This window comes from Micromys minutus (genome assembly GCF_963924665.1).
Source record: "Micromys minutus genome assembly, chromosome: 6".
NCBI lineage: Eukaryota > Metazoa > Chordata > Mammalia > Rodentia > Muridae > Micromys > Micromys minutus.
Window position 1 is genome coordinate 26921658 of NC_137975.1, and position 21964 is coordinate 26943621.

At 49.5% G+C, this 21964-nt stretch overlaps 1 protein-coding gene across 1 annotated transcript in view; it reads right to left on the reverse strand.

Annotated features, from left to right (window-relative positions):
- Positions 1-266: 266 nt before the first annotated feature.
- PKP1 (plakophilin 1) overlaps positions 267-21964 on the reverse strand; it is a gene marked incomplete at its 5' end in the record, with an annotated part of 43640 nt that continues 21942 nt past the window's right edge. Inside the window, 12 exons of the mRNA XM_080917595.1 lie at positions 267-374; positions 2205-2311; positions 3695-3782; positions 4486-4672; positions 4936-5089; positions 6310-6486; positions 7214-7369; positions 8585-8699; positions 10064-10241; positions 11023-11230; positions 12710-12854; positions 15593-15987. Of these exons, the coding sequence (XP_080773721.1) occupies positions 2237-2311; positions 3695-3782; positions 4486-4672; positions 4936-5089; positions 6310-6486; positions 7214-7369; positions 8585-8699; positions 10064-10241; positions 11023-11230; positions 12710-12854; positions 15593-15987 (1878 nt within the window). The 3' untranslated portion in view covers positions 267-374; positions 2205-2236. The remainder of the gene's footprint in view (positions 375-2204; positions 2312-3694; positions 3783-4485; positions 4673-4935; positions 5090-6309; positions 6487-7213; positions 7370-8584; positions 8700-10063; positions 10242-11022; positions 11231-12709; positions 12855-15592; positions 15988-21964) is intronic.

Genomic DNA, 21964 nt, shown 5'->3' on the forward strand with positions numbered 1-21964 from the left:
TGATTATGATTTTAGGCACACTCGAACACACACAAACACATAAGAACACACATACACACATGAACACACACAGGTACACAACACACACGCATACTTACATTATACACATTATATATATATACTGTTTCTCAGAGAAGAAAGTATTGACATCAGATGTAAGCCCCTTTAACTCAAGAAAGTCCCCCCCACCCAACCTCCCCAACCCTATAGCCTGCCAGTTCCCCTAAGGAAAAAAAAAGAATCAAAAATTATTTCCATCATCCACAGTTTTTAGGCTGCTCTTGGCTGCATCTGAACGTCTCCAAATACTGTGCAGGATGGAGCAGGTAACCCATCCTCAAGGCCTGAGGTCTTCTCAGCTGGATCATGTCTTTCTAGAAAGAAAAACTATTGCATTAGAGTGTAGTGGAAGCTAGGCATGGCAGTGTAATCCAGTAATACTAGTTACCTGGCTGAAACAATATAATCACACGTTCAAGGCTAACCTAGGCTATAGAGCAAGTCCAAGGCTAGCCTGGGAGACATAGGAAGAACCTATCTCAAGACAAAATATAAGCAAAGAAGAGTAGGGAGAAGTTAGTGGTAGAATATTTGCCTAGAATGTGTTACACTGCAGGCTAAAGTCCCAACAACCACAACATGCAGAATTACAGGTAGTGAGACATTGCCACGCCAGAAGTTCTGACCCATACTGCTAGCTGCTTCTCAGTCACGCCTTCTCAAAGGTGTCTTCTTCAATATTCAACTGTGGTTCATGGCTTATCTATATGAGAAACCATTTGGATACCCATTTAAAAATAAATTTTTCTGTACTTAAGGGCTATCAAATCAGAATTGCTAAGGCAGAAGGCCAGCATCCCAGTTGATTCTAGTGAATGCTCAGCTTGCAAAGCTTTGACAGAGTGCTGGATTTGAGTTTCCTGTCTCTAGAAGCATCACATGGAAACAAAGCTTGTCCACACTAAGTATATGCAGACTAAGAATGGGTTTTTAAAAAGGAGGGAGGAGCTAGAGAGATGGCTTTGTGGTTAAACTCATATGCTGCTCTTCCAGAGGACTAGGGTTTGTTTCCTAATGCCCATGTGATAGCTCACAACTGTCTGTAACCCCAGTTTTAGGGGATTTGATGCTCTCTTCTGGCCTCCTTAGTCACCTGGCTGTTATAGGATATTAATTACAATGAACCCTGAGATTGTGTCATTTACTGAAAAAAGCTCTTTCTAGTTGTGGTGGCTCAGCCTTAGAACACACCTTTAATCACCCTGGCTGAAATACAGATATGCCCTTAGCACATACCTTTAATCAAAAACAATGAAGGTAAGGTTAGTTTGAAGAAGGAAACACCTGTGACTGAAAGTGATGTCTAATTGAGTGGCAGACCAAGTGCCGAATCAGAGAAAGATTTTGACAGCATAGGATATGCCCAACTCTCATCAGAAAATGGAGGAAAGGGAAGCTAGTTAAGGGGCAGCACAGAGACAGAAGGCAGTTGTTGCAGAGACAAGTTGCAGAGAGAGAACAAGCTAGACACAGGTGAAGACAGAATGAGCCAGAGAATAAGAAGGAGCCGGAAGATTAGAACAGATTGCTAGAGTTAATTTGAGGTCAAGCAGAGCAATTCAGGAGAAAGCAAGAGAAGCCAGATTGAATCAGTCAGCTTGGAGAGGCGTTTGATTCAGAACAGCTGAGTTGAACCACTCAGACAGAGCTCAGAAAGAACAAGGGTGAGCTTATTCAGCAGTAAACATTTTCAGTTTATTCAGCTGAAAACATTCTTGGCTTAGATGAGATTGTACCGAAGACAGAAGCTCCCAGGACTAGGCCCTAGGTTAGCAAATGGAGACAGTATATGTGAATGGAAAGTAAACTGTAGCTGATCAATTCCAGATGATACATAATTGCTATATTATGTAACCCACCTGTGAATGGCACCACTTGGCTTGTACAATGGGCAACCTACACAGCTATCCTCAGTGGTCCCACACAGACTTTCAGCCCTTCCAGTATTAATAAAACATTACATATCCCTAATGTCCTGTGATGGGACAACCCATGTCTCATCTAGGTTTCTACATGGCTGTCCTCTTTACACCGTCAGTCAGAGCCCAGCTGCCTGTCAAGCCAAATGGTGCTTCTTCCAAACTGCATGGGCCTGTAGTGATGATCTGGAAGCATCCCTTGCCAAAGGGCAGGCCAGTTCTCACCTGCAAGCTGATCTTGCTTGGACACTCTCTTCTTAGAACCGGGAGGTGAAGTTTCTGAAGTTGTTGGCCCCAGTTATGTTTCCCATCATGTTTCTATCGAAACCTTGCTGCAAGGGGAGAAACGCACACATGATCCATCATAGGACAAGCAGTGTGGGGCCTGATGCCTGGTCAGGAGCCTTTTGGTACTATCCTTGGGTTTATCTAGACTCTGGACAAATCAGTATGCTTTGACTACTATGTACATATGCCTGGGCTTTAGGTCCCGATGAAGAAATCACAGTGCCATGAATATCAGTGAGTTAGCAAAATTTGTTTCAGAATTCCTCTTTGCGCATTTGAGCTTCCTACTCGTGTTTGCAGAAATCAAGCAAGGAACAAGACGTTTTCATTTTTTGGAGAGAGGATCTCATGTCGTCCTCTCTACATAGCTGAGCGTCATGTCTAGTTGTATGTCAGCTTGACACAAGCTCGAGTCATCTGAGGGGAGGGAACCTCAATTGAGAAAAAGGTCTCTATAAGATCTGACTCTAAGGCATTTTCTTAATTAGTGATTGATGTGTGTGTGTGTGGGGGGGCAGACCATTGTGGGTGATGCCATGCCTGGGCTGGTGGTCCTGAGATCTAGAAGAAAGCAGGCTGAGCAAGCCGGGGGAAGCTCATCAGTAAGTAGCTCCCCTCCATGGCCTCTGCATCTGCTTCTGACTCCAGGTTCCTGCCCTGTGTGGTTTTCCTCCCCAACTTGCTTTTAGGTCTTGGTGTTTTATTGCAGCAACAACTAAGACACCAAGGATGGTTTTGAAGTCCTGAATCTCTTAGAGATTCTCCTGTGTGCCACCTTGGTTGGCTTTTCTGGGTCTCAGGTGGGTGAAGACAGGCCCAGTGGTTCTCCAGTGCCAAGGGCACATGGTACACTCTTGAGTTGAGACTGAAAAAGCCCTGTAACCAAGCCCCGAACCTTCCTAGGACATACTATGTTCTCAAATGCCTGGTGTTCTCTTTGTCCAACCTTCTTGCTACCTTGCTCTAACTCAGCAGTTGGCAACCTGTGGTTCACAAACCCTTGGGCAAACTTTGTTCTCCCAAAGATATTGACATTGCAATCCATAACAGTAGTAAAACTACAGTTATAAAGTAGCAATGAAAGTACTTTTATGGTTGGGGGTGGGTCACAATATGAAGAACTGTATTAAAGGGTCACAGCATTGGGAAGGTTGAGAATCGCTGATCTTAGTGTTCTTATGGTGGGCCTCTCTCATCTTTCCTCCAACCCACACCTGCGAGACACCCGACGTAGATCTTCTGGTCAGAGCCCTGCTCACACTCACGGATGCTCACTCAGATCTGCTCCTGATTCTCCCCTCTAGTCAGCCTTCCCTTGCTTTGTGAGGTGCACGAATCTTTCACTTCCTTCCACATCTACTGGGACTTTAGTGTAGGGCAAGTGTGGGAAGGGTCTGGCCAGGAGGGATGCTGGTCTATGCTCTTACCTGCCTGAGGACGCTCTGCAGCTCCTTGCTGGCCCACATGTCAGACAGGAGTAGCCGGGCAGCCTCTGCAGCCTTAGGTGAGGAGGCACTATGCAGGTGGAAAGTGTGACATGAGAATCCTTGTGACACAGGAACATCCTTCCCTTGCCACCCGCCTCTTTAGGGCCCAGAGATGTGGGGTGGCCCTGAGTACATAAAAGAGGAAATCCAAGAACAAAGAACCTGAGCAGTTAGTTACACGCTCACACCCTGCCCATCTGGAGACACCTCTGAGGAGCAGTTAGTTACACGCTCACACCCTGCCCATCTGGAGACACCTCTGAGGCTGGTTCCCTATCCCTGGACGAAGACAGAGCCCCACAGAGCAAGGAAATATATTTTTAATGCAATTGGCCTTGACTCTTCTAGGCCTCCTGCTGATCCTTGGACAGCCCAGAGTCCCACATGTCCCTCAGCTAAAAAATATACTGTTCCCTCTATGCATTTCTAGGACCTGGAGGTAGAAGCCACAGCCCTTTAGCATTCAGCTTCTAGAACCTCTTCCTCACCCTGTCCCCTGCCTCCCTTAGGGATGTTCTCTGTTCCCTCAGTGCTACTGTGTGTGTGTGTGTGTGTGTGTATGCATGTGTATGTGCATGTGCATGCTCGTGTGTGTGGGGTGTGTGTGTGTGTCTCTCTCTCTCTCTCTCTCTGTGTGTGTGTGTGTGTGTGTGTATGCATGTGTATGTGCATGTGCATGCTCGTGTGTGTGGGGTGTGTGTGTGGGGGGGTTAGGCCCCTCCTCTACCCACCTGTTGCGGCACAGGTTGAAGACATTGTTGAGCATGCTGTTGGAGAAGTACTGCTTGGCCATCTGAGGCTGTGAGGTCATCAGGTTCCTCACAGTGTAGCAGGCTGAGGACAAGATATCTTCAGAGTTGCTGGTATTGCCAGTGTGGCTAGTGAGGAGTCTGGTTACCTCTGGGAACACTTGGTTTCCTATAAGAAAAAAAAGTTGAGGAGTAGGGTCAGGAAGTAAGCAAGGTAGCCCCTCAAGGACCCACAGGGACTCCAATTCAGATGGATTTCTGTAGACTCACCTATAAGGTGAGAATTCCTTCCTATTCCCACACCTCTCTTGGGCTAACTTCCCCTCAGAATACTTGCACTTTGGAATAGCTTGACAGCTGCCTTCTAGAAGGCTCTAGAAAGCACAGGCCTGAGTATCCCATGTGGATGGAATAGAGAACAGAGGCTCTTACCCATCACTCTGTGCAGCACAGGGTGGCGAGACATGTTGCTCAGCAGAGAGGCTCCGGACCGCACCACATCCGAATTGCCAGATTGCAGGAGACGGGCAATTTGTGGCAAGCCCTTTTCCTTTATTCCAATCAACTGACTCATACCATTGGACATCTAAAAGAGAAGATCCAAGGGGGAACTGGTCTGTGGCCTCCAGGCACCATAGTTAGTAGAGAGGCAGACGATCACAAGCAAAAACAAACAAATGAACAAACACTCCAAACCAACCAACCACGCACCTACACACCCACCCACCCACCCACCCAACCATCCACCACCCAACCAACCAACTACCCACCCACCCACCCACCCAACCAACCAACCAACCAAAAACCCTGAGCCTTTTCTCTTCCATCTTAAAGTTGGAAGGAGACAAAATTACTCAGGCCTAAGTAAGTGACTTTTCAGGGTCAGGCCTGACCTGCTGCTGTGTGTCTCTGTGTCTGGTGGGGTCAATCTGAAACTCATGTGGGTAGGCAGGGAAAGTGTCCTTTCTCTCTGACATGGTGACCCATTCCCACCCAATGTCTCAGCTCTTCTATTTCAGACACCTCCCTCCATATCTGTTTACATGAAGCCACATGGTCAAGGGCAAATGACAACTGAAGAAAATCCGGTTATCTCCTTCAGACTCTCCACTCTCTGCAGAGTCCACTCCACATTTACTGACAGGTTGCCAGAGACCAAGATGGATTAAAAAGGGTCCGGGTCCACATGGAGGTGGAACTGGGATCCTTTGCAAGTAAGCCAGCTCATCTGGATCTCAAACCAACATCCTGTTATGACCTAATGTAGGCCAGTTTGGGGTCCTTTGATACTCCAGACCTATCCTTTCAACCAGAGAAGTTTCCCTCACCCTCAGACACCCATGTCTATTGCTGCCCAAGTCCTAAGTATATCTGGGGGCCAACAGCTGGATATCTACCAAATACCCTTTGGCTTTACCCTACACTATCCAACCCCTAAACTTCCAAGCTGATTCTATCACAACTTTCTCAGGACCCGCCTGTTCTTCAGATTCAATTTACCTATCAGTTTATCAGATGGAGATTTCTTTTGGCAAACACACTCCTCATCCCTGTCTCCTACCGAATGCAGAACCCAACTGGTCATCACCATAGGGCAAGAGATTATAATGTGGGCTTTACCCAGAAGTTCTCAGAGGGCAGAAGTGTGTCTGATCCTGTCACTCTGGCTATCAGCCCAAGGCCAGACATGTTCACATCTGTAGCTCCAAGCTTACTAAGAGGTAGATGTGTTTGAAAGACTCAGCTTGGCAAAGGATAGTCTGGTGGAAAATGCAGGGGGTAGGCAGGGAGAATGGAGCTCCTTACCAGCCCCTTGCTGGCTGTCAGGTTCTGCAGAGCTCCAGCACAGGCTTCCAAGGTAGCATCTTTCTTGCTCTTGCCCATGAGGTTCAGGTAGGTGCGGATGGCATCTGAATGGTACAGCCAGCTGCTGCCCTTGGGGTTGGTTTCTTCTTCAGGAAGTGGGCAGTCATAGTTATTGTTCTGTAGATAATGCCAGTGAGGAGCCTGATGGTATAATATACCCAGGCATTCTGCCTCTTCCCCAGTTTCAGCTTGTGGGCTTGCTTGGGAAGGATGGGAGAAGACCGCCCCACCCTGTATTTCTTTCTTCTGTGCATCCCAGAATCCCCAAAGTGAGAAGATGGACCATGGTTCTCTAGATGGCCTTTGGGGAGCTTCTCAGACATATGTTCCAGGGCAGCTTTACCCCAGAGCCCCCAATTGTATAAGGCCACACTAGGGGATGGAAGCAAGATGCTGAGAATTTCAGCTACTTGGGGATCTCCAGGCTAAACCGGAGCCTGGCTTTTATATCCTGGTTCTCCTCTACAGCATCTTTCTTAGGAGACCCAGGAGGTGCTGGGGACCATTGCCCAAGATGGTTAAGAGTTCTTCCTATTGTTTCTCTAATGCTCAAAGATCAGGGGGATAAGGATGGTTTTCCCACGATACAATAAGAGGAACGGAAGCCTGCAGAAAGGGGCCTGGAGCGTTTGTCCTTGGTTGGTCTGTGCTGCTACAGCCTATGTGGGTCCCCTGTGCATGCTAGGTGGCACTCCCTGCCCCAGATCTAGGACTGCAGTGTCCTTCCAAGAACAAGGGCCCATCCTTAGGGTTGCTTTCTGGTTCTAAGAGACGAGGGCTGCAGGGGAGATAGACCTGGTGGATGCTTGAGGAAGGGCCCTGGCTGTGTGGAAACCCTGCTCACCATCATCTTATCACCCCTGTTGCTGAAGCAGCCAGTGGAGGACTTCTCGGTGTAGGTGTTGCGGGTATTGTACTCCAACTGGCGGTAGCGGGTGGGCACCTCGGCATCCAGGCGGTACGAGAGGTTATGCAGGATACACATGCAGTTCTCCACAGACTAGGGGCAAGGAGAGAATGCCTGAATCCTGTCCCAACAGACTTCCAGACCAGCCATCTACCCTGGGTATTCAGCATGGCCTTTACCACTGTCAGTCTGGAAAGATCTCACAGCTGCATCCTGGGAACTGGATGTGATTCCAGCCTCTGTCACTTCCTGCCTATCTGAGCCTGTATAACTTGCCTCACCTTTATGGGCCTCAGTTTCCTCAACTGTAAACTGGGCTAGCCTTACTTCTCTTGGCTGGTGGGGTAGATTATACACTAGGCCCTCAGTTCTGCATGCACCCCCAGAATCAACCAACCACAAGTCGAAATTAGTTTCTTTTTTTAAAGATATTCCTGGATACTTATAGATTTCTTTCTTGACATTATTAGTAACTATTTATTTGGCCTTTATATTAGGTTTCACAAATAACTTATAGATGATTTAAATTACACAAAGGAGTGTATATATGCAAATATAGCCTCTCTGTGCTCCTTTTATGGAGGGCTTGAGGCTGTAGATTTAGTTGTGTGTGGGAATTTGGACCAATATCTATGGTTTCTGAGAAGCAGTTGCACATGAAAAATACCAATCATGGAGCCTTGTGCATAGCACACAGTGGGACCACTCACACTGCTGTAGACCACATATGGGGCGGAAGACTGAAAACATCTTCTCCAGTCCCAGTTCCTTCTGGTTTTCAAAGCATCTAGTCACTGCAATTTTTGCTGTCCCCTCTTCCCACGGTCACCCCTCAGCCCCCAAGATCAAAGGTGCTGCTTGCATACCAGCAATGCTCAGGACCTTATGGCAGCCTTTAAGCTCACAGCTACATTTGCTTTCGCCACCTCCAGGCTAGGGCTTAGGGGTGGCAGAGCTAGGCAGAGGGTGGCCTTCCATGGTACGGGTACAAATTTCACCTCAGAAAGGAAACGGAGGCTCCTGGGAGCACTTTTGTGGGCTCAGCACCACAAAAACAAATGTGGCCGTCAGAGCACAAGCGCGTTGCAGATGTCTCCTCCACGGTTCCTGCCTCTCTGCTCGGGTCCTGTCTCTGAGACAGATTTCACAAGCACTCGGAAAGTGTAACCCTGATTCATGGGTTCTGGGAAAGAATTGTCAGAACTAGGAGAGTCCCCGACTTAAGTGTGTGGCCCCGGGGGATTTGCAGCTATGGGCACAGACCGCAGAGTTGGGGATGGAGGTGTCACCAGGGGCTTGCACCCTCACCTTATCATCACAGCGGCTGGCAGCCACGCAGTTCTGGACATAGGCCACGAGGGAGTCAATGAGCCCAGAGTAGTTCCGCATAGTCTGGCGGCCAGCATCAGCTGAACTTAGGTTCCTGTGGGAAAGAACCCGGGAGGAGGAAGATGCGGATGGGGTGATGAGAGGGCAGGATGGGCAGAGTGCAGTGGGCATGTGCAGTTAAGAGCAGCAGCGGGCACCGGCAGAATATGCGTTGTGGCCAGAAGAAGACGGGAAAAGAGAAAAATAAATGAAGAAAAAGAGAGACGGAAAAGATTCATCCGGGTCTGCCTGGTCCTGGCTGAAAGGGGTGTCCTCTGAACTCAATTGTCTCGGTCACGTAGTCCCCAGGCACAAGACTCTAAAGGCCTCCACTGCATCTGGCAGCCCGGGTCCTGCCCTCTAGTGGCCACTTGAAGGGGAGGCGTTAGAAGCTGCTGCTTGTCTTTTTGTGGAAGCAAAAGCAGAACTGAGAAGGTGCTGGACCAGAAATAAGCAAGGGGTTAACCTGGGGTCCAGATGTCGTGGTCTTTAATAAAGGTGTGTTCATTCCCAAGCACTGTGGCTCCTCCTGCCCAAGGTGGTGTGTATGGTGCATGCACAGGACGTGTGCGTGCGTGCGTGCGTGCGTGCGTGCGTGCGTGCGTGCGTGCGTGCGTGCGTGTGTGTGTGTGTGTGTGTGTGTGTGTGTGTGTATACACTGTCACATCCAGCAGTCCCGTGGCCACATAAAGTCCTCACTTACTCTGACTTTTCATCTACCTAGCCTCTTTGCCCTCTGGAGGCTGTGGCTGAAGGCTGGCTGGGAAAAGCACAACAGGAAACACACAGTATATACTAACTTCACCCCTACTCTGAAAGTTCTCTGAAGTTCCAGGGGACAAATCCCACTGTGGCAAAGGGAGACCCTAAAGGGGACCTTGCTCCACGGTTTCCATACTCCATGCAGGTACCCACCCTGAACCTCTGAGAGCAGGCACATCCAGATCCCACCAGGGCTTTGCCACACCCTGCTGTGGAACTCAAACAGCATTGGGCAAAGCGGCACCATCTCCATGCCAATGAACATGGCAAATGGTTTCAGCACTCAGGCGGGAGGTGACTCATGGGCAGCCAGTCAGTAGACTTTTGAATAAAAAAATGTTCTTCAAGATAGCACAAGAAGTACGTTTTTCTGTGGGTGGAGGAGGGGATTTTAGTTGAACCCATCTGGATATTGAAATGTAGGTCACTTCCACTCCTCGGTTCCCAATACTATCCTCTAGGTCCACTCAGGGTGTTGCAAGGCACTGCCTGACTCACAGAGATTGGCACTGCCTGACTCTTTGTCCTGGAGCCAGCCCACAGAAAGCAGGGCCAGACTGAGTGGTATGTTCTCGACTCTGGCTGGATGTTGGCTGAAATGGAGGCTGACTGTGGAAGGGTGTGAGCGGAAAGACCTTACACACCCTCTTCCCTCACCTCAGGCAACCTGTGGCATTGAAGAAGACCTCGGGGTCCACCACTTCCCGGGACATGTTGCTGTTGCCATCACACCAGCCAGAGAATGGAATGATGACGCGGTCAGTCAGAACAGGCAGAGCATCGGCCACCAGCTCCTCCTTGAGCTCATCAGTGGAAGACAGGTTCCAGAGCAGCCCTGGACACAGACATGGTTAGTTCGACATGGCGGGCTCTGAAAACCCGAGGTCTAGTGGTACTGCCCCGAGTCTGGGCTCTCGCAAATGGCTATGTTCCAGGTAGGTTTGGCCCATCAGAACCATTGTTTGATTTTCTCATGATCCTGTTCTCAGTGCCCGTGGAGATTGCAGGTTCTTTGAGGTCTGAGAACATGTCAGAGTCCCCTGTCTAGGTAGGAATTATTCACATGAACAATCCCTAAATTACAGGTGATTAATCATCCATTTTAACCATGTGTTTCAGAGCTGAGAATTGCTCAATGTTCTCTGTTTTCCATTTGAAACAATACATGGAAAGCATCAACCATGGCAGTGGGCTTGTTACTCTGAACATTCTTGGCTTCTCCAGTCCCTTTCAAGGTCTTTGTGGTGGCTTCTCTGTCCTGTGTCCTGTTTTGAGTGCTTCACGTACGTTAGGAACACGGGGTAAGTGTAGTGTAAACAGCCATCCTTTGAGGCCTACTAACCCTGGCCCCGTTGTCCCCTTCCTGTCATTTGCAAATCACAGTACCCACCACATAAGGCTCCTTCCCTTGTACCCCAGCCTTGAAGATGCCTCCTGAAGGGTGTACACCACCCCAGGTCATCATCTGGGAGCCACCACTTCAACTGAAGTCAGCGCCAATGAGCTCCTGAATTGTATCTCAGTGAAACCCACACAGCTGTGCCTTAGCCTAGCCTAGGACACACCCTGCCACCTTGCCCACTCCCTACCCCAGTTTCTCTGCTGTAATATCCTACCAGTCAACTGTTTCTGGATCTCCGTGCTCCCGCTTCTCCTCAGGAGGCTGACAGCCTCACGGATCCCATTCTGCCTCCTAGTCTCCAGCTTATTGGTGGTGCTCCTAAATACCAGGTTGCGCAGGGCCCCGGCAGCAGCCTGCTGGACATTCTGATTCGGGCTACGGAGGAGATCCACCAGCTTGCAGATGCCCCCCAGCTGATAGACCTGCGGAGAGAGTTGCCGTATTGGTCATTTAGAGGAAGAGACAAGTTTTCTCTGCTCAAAGTAACTGATACTCAGACAAAAAAAACAAAATCAGTTCAGAAGCACACAAGTCAACCACAAGCAAATACAGCAATGAGGTCATGGTAATTGACCCAGACATGAATCCCAAAGACCTGCATTCAGAGCTAACTCCCTCCTATGCTACTTAGGGCCCTAAATCAATCCTTCCTCTGTCTCCATGTACTTCAGAATCCTAAGGTGAGGTAGACACAAGGTACCACAGAAAATCTCTTGTAGAAATTTTGATGAAAACGACCCAGGGTTTCTAGGACAACTACTTGAGGTACACATAGCTATTCTATGTCTTAGAGGTGTTTTCCTATCTGACCAACGGTGTTGGTGGGGGCATGAATGATTCCTGATTTTACTGAGGGAAGGGGCTGGGAGGGAGGGAGGGAGGTGAGGGCTTGGGTATAGTCATATCCTTTAGTGGGATCTGAGGAAGTGGGTGTCTGTGAAACTCAAGACTGTCGCTGAGCCCTGGAACTCTGCCATGGCTGCTGTAGAACACAATCTTCCCACTGGGACAGCCGTTAGCAGCATTGCAGAAACTGCAACTGCTTGTAAGAGGCTCTTAAGATCATGTTTGCTGAGGGCTGGGGTGATGGGTCAGTGGGTAGGGTAGAAGTGCTTTCCCCAAATCTTGATGATCTGGGTTCAACCTCTAGGATGCACACAGTAGGTAGAACCCACACAGTAGGAGGACTGAGTCCTGACAGTTGTTCTCTGACCACTTCATAAATACACACACACACACATACACACAGAGAGACACACACAAACAAGAGAGAGAGAGAGAGAGAGAGAGAGAGAATAAATAGATAAATTAATTAAAGATAGGACTTGTTACTAGAAGGTGGGGATGGAGAGAATCATTAACTTGAGTGTTCAGCCACTCCTTCCCACACCTCCCTCCTAGAGACACGCAATTCTTCCCAGGCTGCACAGGTCTTGGAGGTGATAGAATATATAGAATGTGAAAGGTTAGATGAAGACTGGGGGGCTCCATCTATACATCGGTGTTGGGACGAGCCTCGCTTTGGGATCACTCGAGCTTCTGTAAGCTGATCATCCACTGTACTTTGTAAATAAGCCCAGTAAACCAATCGGTACATGGGCTTGTGCTTTGGTGGGACTGGTATTCTGGTCTGTCATTGGGACACTATGAGGGGTGAACAGCTGTTTGTCTCCCTAGGAAAATTCATATAGCAATGACCAGTGGAGGAGATACATCCATCAAAAGTCCACTCAGGAGGTGTCCTCTGCAGGTTAAGTTGAAGTCCTGCTCTTGCAATGGCAGGAATACTCCTTAGCTCAGTGTCTGGGATCCAGCTGCACGGGCTTCCACTCCCCTCCAATTGTGGGGCCCAGGCTGACACAGTCAGGACCTACCGGCGAGGAAGGCATGCGGCCTGTTACCTGTTGCTTGGCGGATTCATCCTGGAAGCAGGTGTGCTGGATGTAATAGGCCCCGATGGCCTGGTACTTCTCATCCTGGGAGCACAGGTACTGCACAGCCTTGGGAATGGTCAGCCCACTACACTCAATGTCCTCACTGCAGATCCTGAAAAAGTAGGGTACATGGTATTACAGGGCAAACAGGGGGGCTCCAGTGAGCAGGCTCTAAATTCTTCCTTATACACTCAAACACCACCGCTTCTATCAGCCCTCTACAGAGGCAGGAAAGGGCAGGCTGTCCTAGAGGAAATCTTGTGAACAGCTCTCTAAGTGGAAGGAAAAAAGGCTGTGTGCTAGGTTTTCCTCTTGTGATGAGATCCCTCTCAGGGGTTAAGGCCAAAACAAGACAGTTACCTTCACACTGTGCACAAACTTGGCCCTATTTCCTGAAAGGCAATGCCCCATCTATCCTGTGGTCGTGTTTGTTCCTGGTCCTGGGAAAGTTAAAGAGACTGGCTTGTCTACTCTTTCTCTCCTTTCCGCCCCAAGCCCAGCTAGCTTGTCTGATTGATTGGTCTTTTTGAGATGGCATTTCTCTGTGTAACAGAACCCTAGCTGTCCTGGAACTCAGTTTGTAAACCAGGCTGGCCTCAAACTCAACAGAGATTCTCCTGTCTCTGCCTCCCAAGTGTGGGGATTAAAGGTATATGTGCCATCACTGCCTGACTTCCAGTTAGCTTTTTACACACACACACACACACACACACACACACACTGGGCGGGGGAGAGAGATTCTTACATTCAGTCTTTCTCATCCTGACAGCCACCATATTTGTCTGTGTTAGAATCACTTTAATGGGGCTAATGTCTAGAGAGCCATTCCACATAACATAGTACAGTCTAAAATCCTGTCCTCTATACCCCAGAAACCATCCACAGCTTCTCCATTCATCAGGTTCAGATCCATGATGGCTTAGACAGTCACTGAAGCTCGTGCATTAGCTTGAACCACAGCAAATGGCCATTAGTTCACCGTTTTAATGGAATGTTTGGCTCCCCGGCAACCTCTGGCACGTTCCCTAGACTCTGGCAAGAGTCTGTTGGTTGTAGCAAGACATCCTTAGTTCCAAGCATGAAGGCTTAGCCCAGGCCTGCTGAGTCTCCCTTCCAGGAAGCCTTTCCAAGGAAGGGAATCCTCAGCTGGGAACTCCCTGAGATCCCATGATGTATAGCCACAGGCAGCTTTTCTACCCAAGTGTCTTCCTTTCAAGTAGAGAGAAAAGGTCCCAGAGGGCAGAGACAGACCCTCTGTGGTACCCAGCCCTACCCCACAGATGTCCTCAGCATCTGCAGCAGTAACCCTCTCTTCATTTGTACAAAACTGATACTTGGCTGTAGCTGGTGCTCAAGGAACAGCCATTGTTTTAGCTAGGGTCATCCAACTTCATTTCTGAAAAGTGTCATTCAAGGGGCAGAGTTCAATGGGCTAGTTGAACACCTGTTATCTATTGAGGAGTCACTGCCTTATCTTCTTTCAGTCACATGTCCCTTCTGCATGGCTTTTTACTCAATCTGAGACCTCCAGTTGAGGGCAGATGGTACCATGACTGGTCTCTCAAAGAGAGGGACTTTGAGTCTGTTCACAAGTTATTCTAAATATGTCTTATGTATTTCAAGGGGTCCACTTTAAATTGGATTATGCCTTCTTTCAGAACAGTGTGGACTAGGAGTATACTGGGTAAAGAACCAGCTGTGTGGCCTTGGGCAAGTTTTCTGTCTCTGGGCTTTGTTCACCCCTCACTAGGGTCTGCCTAGAAAGGGGTTGACTAGGAAGAACACACAGCTCCTTGGTCACCAAGAATGTGTTCAGAGCTGCCCTGGGCTGTCAGCATGGCTGTGCCTCCTGTGCTTCAACACAGGGCCTGTATGGAGTAGATACTTCCTAAATGGCTGTCAAATAAGTGGGTAGCTGTTATTGGACAATAAGAAATAGTGGAAGGTTCATGTCACTCTGAGCCTCAAAAGGTAGGGTTTAATGTTACTGTGGCTCCAAGGTACCCTGTACCTATAGCTCTCTTCATAGTGGTGTGTGTGTATGCATGTGTGTGTGTGTGTGTGTGTGTGTGTGTGAGAGAGAGAGAGAGAGAGAGAGAGAGAGAGAGACAGACAGACAGACAGACAGACAGACAGACACATAGAGAAAGAGAGACAGACACAGAGGGAGGCAGAGACAGAGACAAATACACACACACACACACACACAAACACAGAGACAGAGACAGAGAGAGGGAGGGAGAGAGAGAGAGAAAACACATTGCTAGTACCTCCAGGTATCTGTGTTGGGCCCAAGAATGAATATTTAGTTTCAAAAATTTTTTTATTATTTTATATGCATGGATATACTGTCTGCATGAATTTCTGTGTACCACTTGCATAACTGGAGGCCGGAAAGGGGCATTGGCTCTCCTGGAACTGGAATCTCATAGATGGTTACAAGTCACAAATGTGGGTGGTGAGAATTAAACCTGGGTCCTCTGAAAGAGCGGCCAGTGCTGTTAACTGCTGAGCCATTGCTCCAGCCCCGAGGACAAGTATTTCTAACACATCCCCAGGTGCTGCTGTTGCTGATCAGGGAGACACAGTGTGGCAGCCATTAACCTGCTAATTTCTCTGTTGCCTTCCTCTGTTCATAGCTTGTACCCTTAAGACCTGTGGCCTTTTCACCCCGAGGGCTCCTCTAGGTCTGTGGTCCATCAGACCAGACACTCTTCCAGGTTGCAATAGGAAAGTCAAAACACAGGCTGAGCCTCTCCCCTCCTCCTTGGGAGCGAGCCACCCTTGCAGAGTGAGCCAGGCTAGCAGATTGCCTCCCACCTGTTCCCACCACAGCCCTGCAGCACTCACTTGGAACTGGCCCTTGAGTGGCCAAAGGACAGGTCCTTGTTGCAGCAGATAGGTGGCACATACACTGGGTCTTGCTTGGAGGTGCAGGAGGGTGGCCGCACGGGACACTTCTTCACGGCCTTCTGACCGCTGCAAGTGCTGTAAAACCTGTTTCGGTTCTGGGTGGTCTTGTAGCCCTTGCTGCCCAGCGTACCCTTGCGCAGTGTGCCCCTTGGGTCACAGTAGAGGTCAGGCTCACTGCGACTCGCCTTGATTTTCTGCATGAAGCAGATGTCACTGCCAGCGCCCGTGGTGGCACAGCTGCCTCGGGGATAGTGCCGGTTCCAGTTCTCCATCTGGCTATAGGAGCTGAAGCGCCTGTTGTCAGGTTCCCGCTTGAGGGTCCCATTGTAGATCTAGACGGGGAAAGGGGTGAGAGGATTAGTCTAGCTCTTAACTGACATCCTGGATCTAGCTGTTCACAAAGGTAGCCCTCCATTGCCCCATTACAATGTTCAGAGGATCTGGGAATATTTGCAGAGGAAGGAACCATGGGCATTATTATTATTTCTTTTCCAAATGCTGGTTGTGGTCTGCTGTGGAATATGAGATCATTTTAGCAGATATGCCCACCTTTATTAAAAGTACAGAATAAAGAAAAACATCGGAAAACATGCAACACAGAGTGAAACACAGTAGAGATATAACCTGTTCTGTGCTGCACTGGGTACATTCTGAATTGTAATGTGAAAGTTAATTTACTTTTAAATTCTAACAAGCAATTTATTGTATGTACAGTGTTGTATGTACAGTGTTGTATGTATTGGTGTTCTGCCTGCCTGCATGTCTATATACCACATGTATGTCTAGTGCCGAAGAAGGCACCAGAAGAAGTTGTCAGATTCCTCAGAACTCTAGTTCCAGATGGTTCTGAGCCACCACTCGGGTGCTGAGGATTGAACCTGGTCCCTCTAGAAGAGTAGTCAGTGCCTTTGACTGCTGAGCCATCTTTTCAGCCCTGCACATGTACTTTTTACTGTGGAAATGTAAGAAAGAAAGTTCTATATCACTGATCTGACCACAAGATGGGGGGGGGGCTACAAGCCAGAGGGGGGGGGTCCTCCAATAGCCTCTCAGCATGAGCAGCACCCATGGGCTTTTGTCTCAAGCCCTTGCCCTGTCACTCGGGCCATCCCATCCAGCTGGTGTCAGGTGTGCACGTTTGGTAATGTCTCTTCCATTTGAGCTGCTAGTTAGGGAGGCCTCTGTGCACACAGAGGTGGTACAGGGTACAGGGTGGGTGCAGGGAGACCTCTGGTCTGTGTCATCAGGCTGACTGGGAGAAAGGCAGAGACTCATCCACTGGGAAAATGTGCCATGAACAATGAGATGTCCCTAAGGGTCTTGTAAGCCCAACAGAGAATTCATTTCTTTGGGAGGAGCCTGCAAAACCAGAGGCTTGGTGAGAATCAGCTCTGGTACTGAACTGTCCACAGAAGACTTTCCCAGACCCATAAGCCGTCGGGTCTGGCCTGCTGGAACTTGTTCTCAGACAACAGGATCAACACTGAGCTCGATAAAAACCTCCCCATACAGGTGCCGACTTGGGAGTCACCTTTGCTGGGATGAGCAAGGGCCAAGTCCAGCCCAGAGGCTGCCCACCCAACCCTAAGCAAAGGATAAAGAGAAAATGGGGCCGAGCTGTGTCTGCGGGGGAGGCTGCTGTGTGACCAGCAATTACCATCTACCCCGGATCTAGACACACAGGACTAAGGAGGGGCCATTGTCCCTGTGCCCCCAAAGAAAGGTGTCAAGCTATCAGTTGGAAATTGGTGTCCAAAGCCAGGAAGCCGTATACTGCTAACCTTGGCGAGGGCAGGTACACTCCCTTCACCCACACAAAACAGGCAAAGTTTTCTTCCTCCAACTGGGTCAAAACTCCCTGTCACGCAGTGAGCTGGTCTGTGGGAGCTGGAGAGACACGGACAACGCTAAGGCAGAGGCTGGAGGAGCTGGTGGTTTTCTCGGCATTTGGAGGTGAACCAGACTCCTTGATGACTATATGCAAACTGTACAGAGGCAGGAAGGCGGCAGATGGAGTTTGGGAGGTGGCAGGCTGGGCTTCCGAGGGGAAGGCAACAGGAGCTCCCTTGTTCTCAGTAAGTGACACACCTGGACGTCATCTCAGACACCTGATGAGGAGTACATATGCCCTCCTGGCCCACACCCAGCAAAGACGCCATCCTGCTGATTAAGCCTGAGAGAGGTTGTGGGCTCTGCAACCTGTGCTGGGAAAAGGAGCAGCAGCCGGCTCTGGCAAGTCTCAGCGAGGTGGGCTGCCCCCAGGGAATGGGCGAGGACCCCTCTCCACAGCCACACCCCAGTAGTGTCATCCATTCCTGGGAGCCCCACCTTAGTTTTTAAAGTCACAGTGCTGGATGGCAGGAATGTGGCAGCTGGAGGCGGCTCTCTCATATCTCCGGTGCCTTTTGCTGACACTTGGGCAAGCAGGAGAAAAACTTGGCTGGACACTGTCCTCTCCTAACTCTATACAGGCCTGGATACTCTCCAAGGCTCAGATACAGCATACTTACTGCCTCCAGCCCTGCCTGCACAGGTGGCCCATGATGCAGCCTCTGAGGCTGAGTTGGCGGTGGCGTCGTGGGAATCCAAACTTTCCTCACGCATAACCGGGCTAGGACTTATGCCTGAGAAGGAAATGTGACAGACAAGAGCACAGACTGGAGTCATCCTGCCTTGGTTATGTCAGTTGCCTCCTTGGGTGCAACCTTAGGCAAGGGGCTTAAAGCCAATACATCTGAGTTTCTCCAGCTGTATAGCCGAGACCCTAATTGTTCATGACGTAGACGGTCATTAGACGTCATTAGACTAATGTTTGTAAATTACGACTGGACATGACACAAGTGCTTGGACCATCTGCATCCCTCTGACTCTCACACTGGCTGCCCTCAGGAGCTGGCCAAGGCGTACATACATGCATGTACACTCCAAGGATCCTCCTGTCTCTGCCTCCTTAACGCTGGGATTATGATTGCATGCCATCATGCCAGGGTTTTGACATGGGTATGGGTCCACATATTGGCATGACAACGTATTTGCTGACTGAGCTATGCCTCTAGTCCCCTCTGCTTCCCCCTCCCCCATCTTAATTTCTTAAGACAAGTTCTGTCACTAAACACGGAGCTCATGGGTTTATGAGCTAGTCTCGGTGGCTGATGAACTTCAGCGATCTGCTTTTCTCCATGACCCCAACAGATTCGAACTGCCGCACCCGGTGTTCAAGTGAGTGCTAGGATCTAACCTCACGTTCCCAGGCTTGGACAGCAGGCACTTTGCCAATTGAGCCATCTCCTTGGCCCCTTACTGAGGAGTCTTAATAACCCACACCATTTCTAAAGAAGGTTCTAGATAATCCATAAGGGGGACTGGCCCAGGAAGAAGACACCCAATATTCAGAGCTCCACGCTGAACTCAGAGTGAATTCGGCAGGCTTTCAGCCAAATGGAGGAGTCTTTTCTTACATGGGTGCTCCTAGCATCTGCGGCAGGATACATCTTCTTTGTCTGGATGCCCAAACCTCGCAGGAGGTTTGTGGTGGCCCTGCCCCCGGGTTCCAAATGATAGCAATTCCATCCCCATTTCCAAACACTGTCTCTAAGTCTTAAGCAAACAGCTGCAGCCAGAGGAGAATGAATGGATGGACACCTGTGCCCACAGCAGGTGGGAGAGTTCTCTGCCAATGTCTCTCCAGCCACACCCCCACACTCAGATAGGAATCTGCTGGCAGCCTCCTCCTCTTTGAATACAAAGGGCGAGCACATACACACACACACACACACACACACACACACACGTGTGCTCGTCCGCGTGTAGGACTATCTCATGATGTCTTGGGAAACTCCAACTTCAGGTGGGATAGTCTATGAATCAAAACATTCCAGACTAGAAACTCAACTTCCCCGGAGCAGAACTGACCATTTAGTCAAAGGGCTGGGGTGGGTGGGTAAGTTGAAGCCCAGAATGTGAGCACAGAAGTGTCCTTCTCTGCTTTGAACACCTGGGGAGTTCTTGGGAGGCCACTCTTGTGACCACAGTCCAAGGCAAGCTAGATAAGACTGCATTGACCAGAAGCCTCACCGCAGTTAGCCCATGTTCTGTCCTCCCTTTTCCTAGTGACACAGGGGAAGTCATTTGGAGTCACCTGCTCAAAAAGCGAAGCCAGGGAGGTATTTGTTTCTTTATGTGCCTGTGCCTGCATCAGAGGAAGACACTTCATTATGCTAAGGAAGACCCCAGGTTGTTTTGTGGCTCTGCCTTTAAGGCTCCCTGGCCCCCACATGCTTTCTTTCCTTCTCCCTTTTCCTGAAGAAGTGAGGTATTTCAACCCACATTGATGGTCCCTCTCCTCCGGCTCCTTCTTACATGGGGAGCTCTCAGGAGCCCACGAGTCCACTGTGTACACAAGGAACATGAGTTCTAGAGTGAGTTGGATCAAAGTAAATTAATACATCTCTTAAGCTCCCGAGGCCCAAGAAACTCATATTTGCTGAAGTCATTGGGCAGGACAGTAAGCAGCCATTCTGGATGAGGTGGTACTCACCTGACTATTCTCTCTGCTTCCTTTTTTTTTTTTTTTTTTTTGTATTGCTACCTATTGGACTGTGGTCCTATCTGTGCTCAGTTTATTCTTGGGTACCTTCTAATTCCTTCCACCAGCCCCCAGGCTCCCCCTGGCCCCTGCTTCCTCATATCCTCACACACTCACACCTGCCTTTCTCAGGCAAAGCTTCCATTAACTTTAGAGGCAAGCACATCAACTTGAGCCCTCCCCCACCCCAGCCAGCCATCTCTTCCCCCCCAACATTCCCTCTCACACTTGAGCACAACAGCAGACATGTCCTAGCCCCCCGGCTTCACCTACTCTCTGCCCACCTTCTTTCGAACCCCACCTTCCTCTCGGGCACCTGCTCAGACCTGTCATCTCCATGAATTCTGTTCTGCCCCTAGAGACCCACAGCGGGAGTCCTTCAGCTGCACACCCAGTCTCCCTTGGTCTTGTTTGTTCTCTGGTTATCACGGTAGGGCTCAAGTACTCCTCCAAGCTTTTCAAACCAAAGGTTATTTTGCTGTGCCTAGCACAGGGCTGGGTTCCTAGCATGCACTGGTGGAAAAGGTGAGGAACTGTTGCTCCAGAGAATTTCTTCTGGGAGTGGAGACTCCAGTTGCCGGTGAGCATTGGATTCCCCTGGCCTCCTTGTCCAGGGGACCATCACAGATGAAGTGGGCTGGTACAGGTTAGGAGGAGCTCTGAGCAGGGCACACCAGATGGAACAGCCTAAGCTTGGCTGAGGTTCAGGACACTTCCCTTTACCCTGACCTGGGATATAGCTGATACCTGGCTGATCCCAGAAAGTTCTATTTCAGTTCTGCATAACCAGACAGAAACTGCCTGCTTTTTTGGGAGTCTTGTATGTGCCAGGCAGGCCAAGATAAAAAGAGTATCCGTGTCCTCAGCTATTAGCCCATTTTGAAACCACGCTTCTGCCAACAAGGTGGGGCTGGCCAAACTGGCTCTGCCACAGGACACACCCTTCTCTACCTGGGAAGTCACACACCCAGTGGAGTGTCCAACAGGGCCATGTTCAGCAAGGTAATCTCCCCACACCCTTCTCATGAAAGCCAGGATGCATATGGCTTCACAGAATCCTCATCCTTCATGGGCCCCGGGAGAGCTTTCTAGAGAAAGGATTTTAACAGAAAGCCCCTACAGGACAGGCTCAATGGTTGTTTATCTAGCAACTACCATTGCCTGCCCATGCCCGCCGGGGACCCTTACACAGTAATGACAACAGGCTGTCTTGCATCTGACACTCCTGAGTACCAAGGTGTATCTGATGTGCAGACTACTTTGCTGAGTTTTCCTGGGAGCTTTCAGACTCTGGTACCCAAGGGGGACACATGGGACCTAAGGCACAGAGAGTTCTCTGAAAGGCATAGGGTGCTGCCTCTTTGCCAGTCTGAGCCAGTGAGGGAACTGCTGAGGCCCAAGTCACAAAATATGGAACTTCATCAGAGACAGTGCTGGTCCCTGTCTTGAGAAGCAGAGGGCCTAACCTGGGCTTCTTTTTCCTGGTACACAGTTGTGAGAACAACCCCACTGGTCGGAATCCCTGATGTCCATCCAGGCAGAGAGTGGTGTCACCTGGCCTTGAAGGTAGTTGGGGTGGGAGTGCCCCTTTGTGGAGATACACCCACAGTTCCATCACCAACAGCCTGAAACCCAGGGACACCCCAAAAGCACCCGAGAGATTCCTGTGATCTAAAAAGTACTGTCTGGTTAACAGTTTTGTTTTGCTTTGCTTCGGTTTAGTT